Below are 11137 nucleotides of genomic sequence, written 5' to 3'. Positions count from 1 at the left end.
CTCTACCTTATTCTTGAAAGTTTACAACTTGTGAACTATAAAATGACTGATTACAACAAATAACAAGATACAAGGCAAACAGCACATGTCTTAGACATTTATGCAAATGTACATTTCACAAGAAATAAGAGGAGTCAGAAATGTTATTAACAAAGAATTACATACCTTATATGAAATATTGATAAAATATGGAAAATGGGTACTCCTAAAGATGCAGGATTTACATAAAATACAGTTTCAGATGAAAGAATATAGAGGAATTTATCAAAATTGAATAATTATGAATGACTGAGTACACGAATCATTTGGAAATCTATAGTCAAAGACAGATATAACCATAGGTCTTACAGAAGTAGTATCATGGAAGTGACTGTTTAGGTAATTATCTGAGTAACTGATATTTGATTTGAGCCACAATTTAGAAACAACTTTTCTTCATTCTGCTCTAGTATGCAGCACATTATGTCATTATTTTGCCAAGTAATATCTTCATGTCCAAATAACATACAATTATTTAAAATGTGCCTCCCATCATAGCAAAATCATGCATATAATGTAAGCTCAATGAATCCTGGGAACATAACAAGGGCATCAAAAACACATGGATACATATGAAAAAGTTTGGGGCTATAAAGGCAAAGTTCCCCAATGTTGAGGAAGTGAAGAATACATTCATGTCCCATTCATCTATTCTTTAATATTATCTCAGAGAGACGATCAATTTTTATAGAAATAAGCTTTTAAATTTAGAGAAATATGTAGAAAATATTAGATGAGAGAATAAGGGTGGATTTCATCAATAAATGAAATCATTTTATACAAAATCTTAATTGCTATATGATCTCTGAAAATTGGGTTTGTGCTAAACAGGCTTGAAGACTTCTGTGTAATTAAGAAATCATAAACTAAGTTGTAAGTTACACATTTCCTTTTAAGGTGCTTTGTTTTGGACATGATAAAGCACATTCCTCTGTGGTCTGAACAAAATAATATAGCACTTGGGGAGAAAGATACAACCTAGGAGGCCTGCACTGGAAGCCAAGATGGAGAAGACTTCCATGGACACCATGAGTTTCCCCTTGGTGCTGTGGTAGACAGGGAGGAACGTGACCCACACACTAAAGAACACCAGCATGCTGAAAGTGATGAACTTGGCTTCATTGAATGTGTCAGGCAAGTTCCTGGACAGGTAAGCCATAGTATAGCTCCCAAGTGCCATGGAGCAGAGGTATGCTAGGACAGAATGGAAGGCAATACTGGAGCCTTTGTTGCATATAATAAGTATGTGTCCATGCTCAGAGTAAGCATCTGAGTCAATAAAGGGAGGAGAGGTGCTCAGCCAAATTCCACAGAGCACAAGTTGGATAAGGGTGCAGACAGGAATGATGAAATTAGGAGCCCTTGATATCATTATCCACCTTATCAGTTTCCCTGGAAATGTGATCTTGAAAGCCAGAACCACAGTAATAGTTTTGGCCAAGACTGTGGAGAGAGCCACAGTAAAAAGGACTCCAAATGAGCTCTGCTGCAGGATACAGGTGGCTGTGTTGGGATGGCCAATGAAGAGCAATGGACAGAGAAAACAGAAGGTCAGAGTGATGAGCAGGATATAAGTGAGAGCCTGATTGTTGGCCTTGACAATGGGAGTGTGGTGGTACTTCACAAAGACCCCCAAAACACCAGCTGTTAATGCAAAGAAGCCCAGGGACAAGCAAGTGAGTGCCTTCCCCAAAGGGTCTTCATAGGACAGAAATGTCATTACTTTCTGGAGGCAGTGGATCTTCTCTGTGTTTGCATAATGACTTTCTGGACACCTCACACAATGGTCCATATCTATTAAGGAATTAAAGTTATTGTGATTCTCTGTTCAGGTTGACCTTTTATCTCAAGCCATGAACCAGCAACATTTGTCTTGCATTTGCTCACACTTCCTGTCTTGTTCAAGACTCAAGTAAATCAGTCCTCTATAGTGAAAATTCCCAAATGCTCGCTAATCAATCATTCCAGGATAATATTGCCTATCTTCTTTGTTGCACATAAGGTGAACAAGTCTATCTATTATATTGTTATACTTAAATATATTTCAATTAAGTGATAAATGCATTTTTATTTATTCATATAGTCATGTTATTGAATTAAATTACATAACGTAACTGGATTATAGGATCACTGAAATTTCTGTCTTGTAATATTGTTCTCAGCCATCAGACTCAAATTTAGCAATTTTCCCATGTGTTTATTGAATACTCTAATATGTTCATTCTCTGACAGTGCTTGTGGAATGAGAATTATTAGATTCTTGAAACCTGAAAGGACTTCCTGTGTGAACCTGTTTAATCACTTCTGGAGAGAAAAGATCTATTTAACATGAGTTCGTGCCTGTATGTGTGTGTGCATACATACATGCATGTGTTTTTATGTGTGCGTGTGTGCATGTTAATGACATGGTGAAATAAAGCAGACTATTCTGTGATTGGTAAAGTTGTTTTCTGAAATCAACAATGACTGTAGAGGATCAATAACATACATCAAGTATGAGTTTCAATGGCCTGAGCATCAATTAAAATGAGGATAAAATGAACCAACACATTTTTATTCTAACTGAAAGAAGAAGGGGACTTATCTCAAATGTTCATTCTCAGAACTTTTCTACCTTCTTAGACTTTGCAGAAGATTGTTTAGAGGTGAGAAATTCCCCATTGAGTCTGACACTTACTTGTCTCATTGGAAATCTCATTATCTGGACAAGTAATGCAATCATAGCAGCAGACAGTCTTGCCCTCCTGGGGAGATTTTCTGAATCCTGGAACACAGTTCTCACTGCACACAGAGTAAGGAAGCTGGAAAGTAAATATAGAAGAGAAAATATTCAGGAATGTACTCTTGTAAAACAATAAAACTGTTGTTTTTCCATATTGAATAATGAGATAGAAAGTTTCCATATCTATTATTTGCAGGTTTCAGGTTTTTTGTTGCATTGCTTATCATTTCAATGTAGTATACCCTATGAAGTTCAATTTGTTTCAACAATTATCCAAATGCAACAGAAATCTGAAGGATTGTGGAAATATAAATGGTAGGAAAAAATAAGACGTTAGCTTACTGAGGATATATCATAGTGGGCAACTGTAATATCATACTGATCCTATTCTGTACTTTCTCAGAGATGGAGTGAGCAACTTTGTTTCCCAATGGTGTTGCTTAATTTATATTTGTCAACTTGACAGGATTCAGAATTATCATATAAACTAATCTTTGTGACTTTCCATGTGAGATGATCTTGTTATAGCACTAGAAGTGGGAAGTTATATTCTATAATTATGCAGCAACATTTCATTGGTTGTTAGTAAGGACTGAAAGAAAAACAAAAAGGGAGTTGAAAAGCAGTGTTCACCTCTATCTACTTCCTGACTGAAGATACAACGTGAATCACATTCTCAGGCTTTTGGCCTGAATTATTATCGAGTGCTCACCCCAAATGTGACACAAGTAAAATTTATGTTCTTAAGGTATGTTGTGATGCATAGAAAAACTGCCTCCTTTTCAGCAGCTAGACAAGGAATTAACCAATGCATATGTGCTCTCCATGCTACTGTGCATTGCTCAGTGCCTGAAATCAAAATAGCCATGCACTGATATTTCCTAATCTGGAGGCTTAATTATTGCTTTTGTCAATTGGTTTCAGTGCAGGGATTAAATTTTAATAAATAGACACTATATTTATAACTGCAAATAAGTGCCCATAGAATAAAGTATGGAAAATAAACCATTCCATTACTCAGAATAAGACAACAGAATCTTCCTCATATGACATTGTTTTTCTACATTGAGATGGGCACTGAGTAAAAAAACAAGAATCGTTACATCCACAAACAAATGTTTATTGACATAGAGATGAAAACAATGAGATAAGATCCAGCCCACCTCTGTAAATACTATAGCCCATTGTATCATATGGTCAGACAAAAACAGTTCCTGCCCTTCTGGAGCTTTTGGAGAAAAGGTTCCAACTTTCATCTTTTTTCTGAGGCTCTCTGGAAAATTCCAGATGTTGATAATATCATATTCTGCATCTAATTTCCTTTGTGAATCCAAAACTACAATGTTTCCAGCACCAGTTTTGAAATGTATATTCTTGAGAAAAGGATGAAGCTAAAAGAGATGCATAATCTGATGATTAAGTAATTCCCAGAAAATTTCAATGGACTTGAAGCAATGAGACCAATGCTTGATGAAGCATTGTCCAAAATCTCTATCATAAGTAGCAAGCTATAATAAGCTATCAACATTTTAATGGATGAAGACAAAAAATCAATATATCATGTTTCTCTACTGCCAGTTAGTTTCAAAGAAAGATTTGACACACACACACAAAACACACACACAGAAAATAACAATCAAGCAAATAAACAGAAAGATTTAATTAATGCATATTGATTCAAGAAAATGTCCACAGTTTTAAGTGCTAGACACATCCAAATATTTAAATAATCTACTCAGATTTTCTGTTTGAAAATAGATATTTTATGTCCGAAGTGTATTAAAATGATCAATTTGGTAACAATGTTATCTTCATAATGTAAAGTATAAAGATCTAATAGCATTTGAAAATTTAGAATTTAGTTCTCCTATTTCTATTATGAAATATACTTAGGGACGTTGCTCATATTATCATGAGAAGATTCTGAGGTTAATTGTAACACAAAGTAGATATGACATACACACATTTTAACCTTGTTATTGCCACTCAGTCAACATGAACACACGTTTTTGCAATGACACCTATATGATAAATTACATACAGTCTCTCAGGTGCATTTTGGCAAAATCTGCCATAGTGTACAAGCATGTTCTTAGTGCTTTTGTTAAAACTCAATATGTCACAGTGCTTTTGATAAAATATACAGAAAGAGAAATTACCTCCCAAGGGAAGGTATATACCTCCACATTTCCATGGGGGTTAATTTGTACTTGTTTGAGTGTCATCTCATGGAGACTGTGAGCCACAGCATATACAGAATTATATAAATTGTAACTCTCTTCAGTCATATCCATTTCCCAAACATTTTTTGGCAACATATCCAAAGAAGCATTGGGTAGACAGTTACCCAAAATTTTACAATCTGGTCCAGAAAAAGAGCAGTTGAAGTATGTGTTCCAGAACTGAGCAAGAAAATAGTCCTCTGGGTATTTGGAAGGATTGTATGTCTGGATAAACTTCCTAAAATCAGAAACCTCAGTGTGGTGATGTGCAAAAATGAGACTCCCGTGAAATGCATCAAATATGAAAGATTTAGTAAGAGTAGTTTCATCCCATTGTGACTTCAAGACCCAGACTTTTCTGTTCAAAACATGTGCTGCTATAATCATAATTGCACCATGTAATGATTCATGGTCACCATAAAGGATAACCACATTTGCAGATGATTTCAGTATCTGCAGGTGAGTTTTTATGGAAGGTTCATAGTAGGAGATAATTGGGATGTCTGGAATCATTTCTACAAAAGCTAAACACACTCTGTACCTGTCCATTTCTCTTCTCAAGTCTGATAGACTCTCAGCCCCTGTGTGGTCATCCATGAGAACCAGTCCCACCCAGGTCCAGCTGAAATGAACCATCAAAATGACAATGCCATGTGAAAGAGATATGTCCTTGGGTGCTGTCTGATAGAGAGAAGAGAACTGGCTTCTGTCATTCAGCATAGTGTCAAATGGCCCAAAAGTAAGCTGAAGGAAATTTCAGATAGAAAACATGAGTGAAGACATTGACATAGAACACAATCTTAAAACTAAGGTGGCACGTTGGATTGGTATAATCTAACTTATGCACACGGTGTGATAAACTCAGTCTTGTTTCCTAAGGCAATTATAGACAGTTTCTCACAAGACACAGAATTTTCTAAACACTCACTACAGGCTCCAACCTATTCCTCTTCTCTGTCTCAAGAAAACTAAATGGGGCTACATTACCAAATGCCTGATTTATTTTCTTTGAGAGATGAATGACACAACCTCACTTCCTTACATTTGAAAACATCTGAAATGTCTGCAGTTAATGCCCATTTCTTATTCCCTCACAGCCACATCCATCACCTGTGGATACTTGTAGAGATTCAGCAGTCTCCCAATAAGTGCAGATGTTACCCATGATGCTCCTGTCAGTAAAGCAGCAATCTTCTTCTCACTTCTACATTCATAATTAGGACGCACAGTTTCAAATCCTGTGAGACAAGCAAAAGCTCCCCCAAGAACTGTCATTTGATTGCTAGGGACATTATAGAGATGAAATCCTAGAGATGTGTTGGGTAAAATGTGAGGGTTTCTGTTGATCTCCTCAATGGCAAATATGAAGGCCAAAGAAAGCTGGTAGCTCCTCATCTTGTACCTACAGAGAGGGATTATCATTCTTTATTAATGAGACTCATATCATACTGTCTACCAGTATGATGCAGTGGCTCTCATACCTTCTATGTTATATATTTACAAACAATAATTTTTGTTGTCATGGTAATGGTTATACTGTAAATGCCAGGGTATATAGTAAGTGGTGATTTAATTACCTAAAAGCCTCAGATGAACCTAAAGTTTCGGGACAGAATAGTTAACTCGAACTGATAATACCCGTGAATCTTCTGGTAAGTAGAAACACATACAAATGCCCCTAATTCTTTGATGCTTTAACAGCGAATGGCAACTTCCATCCTTTAAGGCTCCCCTAATGTGTACTGTAAAACCCCAGGGACCCCACAACACATTCACACTGTCTGTACATAGAGGGAGAGGCTGCAGCATTTCAGTTGTTTTAATTAATATCAATGATGCTTATGGGTATGCCTGAGAGTTTTGCATGCATCAACCCCAAAGCAACATTTGGATATGAACCTGGAGGGGGTTGAGGGTCCCCCAACCAAGCACATATCGGTGAACAACCTTTTATTTCTACCAGTGCCATCTCCTTTTCCTTTCTTAGAACCATACAATGAAGAACAGAGTAACTGAGTGGGGTTCTTATAGTTTAATAGCCTACAGGCATGAATCAGACCCTTTGGGTTTTTTCTCAGAATTTTGTATTTTCCCTCATCTGCCAGCCTCTTTTTCTATCCCTTCACTAGAAAAGTGGATTACACTAGAACCTTGAATACCCTGGTGGCAGATTTTGGACATTATTGTGAGAAGTTTTAGAATAATTACAAAGCAAATGTTACATCCTTTAAGATGAAACATGTTTATTAGGAATAAAGGACCTAATTGGAAACATTATGAACTCCAATTATCATGGAATATATTCTCCTGAAACTGAAAATTTTCTGTAAGGCAAAGGACAGTGTCAAAAGGACAAAATGGCTGCCTACAGAGTGGGAAAAGATCTTCAAAAACTCCATATCTGATAGAGGGCTGATATCCAAATTATTATTAAAAACTCAGAAAACTAAATATCAAAAACCTCAATTATTCAATTAAAAATGGGTTACAATCTAAATAGAAAATTCTCAACAGATGAATCTCAAATGGTCGGTAATCACTTAAAGAAATGTGCAACATTCTTAGCCATTAGGGAAATGCATATCAAAAAAACACTAGTATTCTTTCTTAAATTTTTCAGAATGGCTAAGATCAAAAACTTAACTGACAGCTCAAACTGTTGAGGATGTGGAGCAAGGGGAATTGCTCCATTGCTCTTTGGAGTGCAAACTTGTACAACCATTTTGACAGTTTCTCAAAAATTGGAGCTAGATCTACCCCAATCTTGGCTATAACACTCCTGGAAATACACCCAAAGATCCTACATCATATGACAAGGACATTTGGTTAATGATGTTCCCAGAAGCTTAATTCATAGTAGCTATGAACTGCAAACAACCTAGATGTCCTTAAACTTAACAATAAATTAAGAAAATGAGGTACATTACCACAATGGAGTTATTTGGCTGTTAAAAACAGAAACATCATGAAATTTGCTGACAGATAGATGGAACTAGAAAAGATCATCCTGAGTGTGGTAACCTGGACACAGGAAAACAAACTGGGTTTGTGTTCACCTATAAGTATATATTAGTCATAAAGGATAATGATGCTATAAGCCACAGACACAGAGAAGCTAAGTAACAAGGAGGTCTCAAGGGGGAGGGTGAGAAATATGCATTTGTTTCATGTTCTGGATACAACAAATACATTCACAATTATAGTGTTAAAATTGCATTTGACTTGTCATGTCAATTCTACATTGAAGTAAATGTGACAAAAAAATGATGCTCACACGAGTAGAGAAATTGTCTGTTTGTAATCACTTAGAGGGGATATAATTGTCCATTCACAAAACAACTTTAAGAAGTACGTTACCAGGAAACTAGGTGTCCTGCTCCTATTCATAACCAGAATTAATATGAAAGAATATATGTTTCCTTGAAATACATATTTAAAAGTATATAAAATAGGAAAAATCTACATATGTGTATGTCTATATATGTATATACATATATACCCACTATGTGGATATATATATATATAGGATTTTATATTATTATTTCTAAAATTATTATTTCTAAAATTAGAACCACATGAAAGTATAATAAATTTAGAGAATAATACACAAAATTTACTGTAATGAGTCATATTTCTGGCCACACATTCTATGCTCTTTTTCTAATTATTATCAGGAAGAACATGCACATGTGCATCTATCAAAATATGAGGAAAATCAAGAAAGAGGATAAAACAAAATAAAATACTTTCTTCATGTAGTCACATAAATACACTCCTATAAATGGATATCAGTCACCATATTTGCTTTATCTGTTTCAGAATAAGTTGTCAATACATACTAATATCTACCAACTTTTCCCCTCTGATTATATCTCCTATGCTACATTCGCTGTGCTGAAGTCTTAGCACTTCATCTAGCTTTCAATAAAAACACAATCATATCACAAGGACCTAAATTCACCATCACTCCTAATTGTCTATATTCTGATTCAGACTCTCTACATTAACTTTGCTTCTGCATTTTCATTTTATAGCATTTTGTTAAAAATTAGTATTAAGCCATCATCCTTCATTTCAGATCCCATTAATCTTACAGCCACAGAAAAGTATGCACAGAATTAAATGGATCATACTTTCTTCACAAAGCATTATGTATAGGCATTTCCCTTCAGTAGTGTCCAAGAATTTCTCTTATCTTGTCTGTCACTGTCCTCTAATCTTTACAAAACTAACTAGATACTACCCAAGGAGGTCACCATCAGCATCTATATGACCTCCAGAATATATCTGTACTGGTTGTAAATAATTACAAACATAGGAATGAAATGGAGCAAATCTTACACAATTGACAGAATCTAAAAGAATACTAACAAAATTATAGATAAAAATTGTAAGTCATTTTGAAAGCATTTGAAAAGAAATAGACCGAACACCAAATTCTCACATTCTGACTTGCTAAACAGCATTAGCTACCACAGGCAGTCCCTGTCACTCTACCATCACATAAGGACTGTGTAGTCACTGCAAAGAATGCCATCATTTCTTCTCAAAGGACAACAACTACCCTTGAAAATGGCCTAAAACAGTGAGTCAAGTTGTAGGATATTCCATCTGCAGGGAAAGCCATGAAAATGTCTTACCATTAGACAGATAAATGCACTGCAGAGGAACATAGAGAGATTCAGAGTATCAAATGGTTAAAATAACATTAATTAAAACAAACTCTTTTTGGGAAAAGTTAAGACGGAACATGAAGACAAACCTGAAAAAGAGTTTTATGAGTACAAGCAAGGGAATGCCAGAATGGAAAAAAAAATAAATTTCTATGAATTCAAACTTACTTGAGGATGATAAAATCTGAATAATGAAAGACATACATTTTAAAAGTACTTACTGAACCATACTCTGTTTTTCAGGTCTAAAATCATTTTTTGTACTGTCAAAAATATAAAAAAGTGGAACAAGTGCAGCAATCAGCACATCTCCATCTTGATATAAATGACGTTGTACTTTTGAATGACATTGAGAAGCATCAAAGGAAGACAAAGGAACAGGAGACTTCAGGAGCCAGAAAAGAAAAATCAAAGTGACCATTATAAAATACAAGTGTCTTCCACACTGTAAGCATGGGGGACAGGGATCCCAATGTGTTCAGCAGCTACATATAGAGCTCATATTTTTGGAAAAACAAAAGTTTGTAATATTGTTGGTGTCTGAAGTCATCACTCTAATCACACACTTTTTTGACATGTCCCATCTACACTCCATGGAGAATTCGAAAACCTTTCTTCTCTGAGACTTTCCATCTGAGACCTGGTATTCAAGATAAAAACAAGCTTCAAAAGACATTTGGGATCTTCTTTAATCACAGGCCCCATGACTTCATCTAAGAGGACAGACACCAAGACCCCAGGGATGACTCTTCTTGAATAGACTTGCCCAGAGCTCTCTACCACAAAAGTTACATGAGACAGTGACTCAGGATGATGCAAAGACCTTATAAGGAAGGATGTCAAGGGAGATGAGATGGGAAACATCCTTAAAAAATGTGCCAAACAGACTGGAGCAGTGAAAAGTAGTAGTGCATCCTGCTCTTTAAAACTTTAAAATTGCCAATCTAAATTGCCAATGTCCTCAAGGAATCTAAAACCATTTTTTCTACAAATCTTGCATGTCTACATACCAATATTTTTCCATGTCTCCCTATACTCTAAAACGTTTTTTTTCTCAATCCTGGGAAACTGACAGGCTGAATTCATGAATTCCAAATCAATGGTTCAATTTATGATGAGATTAGTTTTTTTGTTTACTTTTTGAACTCTGACCTACTGTGCTATTGTGTGTTTTTTTTAATGTTGAATCATTCAGTTATTGTAAATTCCTGATACCTCCTATATCCAGAGAAAGAGATTCAGCAATATTTACTTTTCTTTGAATGTGGTTGAATGTGGAGTACTGAAAACACTCCCTCCACTTTCCATTATTAATTAATTAATTAAGAGCTTATATACACCACTCAACGTGTATAAAATATTCATTCAGAATACTTTAAATGAAATTTATCTGAGGAGCAGAAAGTTCAGTAATTGTGAATATACTGACATATATTTTCAGACATGTGAATGTGTTTGAAAACATTATCATGCACACATAT

At 35.3% G+C, this 11137-nt stretch overlaps 1 protein-coding gene across 1 annotated transcript; it reads right to left on the bottom strand.

Annotated features, from left to right (window-relative positions):
- Positions 1-931: 931 nt before the first annotated feature.
- On the bottom strand, positions 932-7705 carry LOC143270408 (vomeronasal type-2 receptor 116-like). The gene is made up of 6 exons (XM_076560335.1): positions 7632-7705; positions 6094-6385; positions 4921-5727; positions 3925-4152; positions 2717-2840; positions 932-1833 (listed from the first exon to the last, which is right to left on the bottom strand). Exons 1-6 carry the CDS (start codon positions 7703-7705, stop codon positions 932-934), a joined length of 2427 nt encoding a protein of 808 aa, XP_076416450.1.
- Between the last annotated feature and the right edge of the window lie 3432 nt (positions 7706-11137).

The sequence above is a fragment of the Peromyscus maniculatus genome, chromosome 23 (assembly GCF_049852395.1).
Source record: "Peromyscus maniculatus bairdii isolate BWxNUB_F1_BW_parent chromosome 23, HU_Pman_BW_mat_3.1, whole genome shotgun sequence".
Taxonomy (NCBI): domain Eukaryota; kingdom Metazoa; phylum Chordata; class Mammalia; order Rodentia; family Cricetidae; genus Peromyscus; species Peromyscus maniculatus.
This window is presented reverse-complemented; position numbering and strand designations above follow the sequence as displayed.

What these genes read in the sequence shown, in the direction of transcription:
- LOC143270408 (XM_076560335.1), bottom strand. Translation starts at nt 7,705, where the DNA reads ATGGTTGTACAAGTTTGCACTCCAAAGAGCAATGGAGCAATTCCCCTT. An exon ending in ATCTCTACAAGTATCCACAG is followed by an intron (nt 5,728 to 6,093) that starts GTGATGGATGTG and finishes AATTTCCTTCAG; the next exon opens with CTTACTTTTGGGCCATTTGA. An exon ending in TATATACCTTCCCTTGGGAG is followed by an intron (nt 4,153 to 4,920) that starts GTAATTTCTCTT and finishes CATCTCTTTTAG; the next exon opens with CTTCATCCTTTTCTCAAGAA.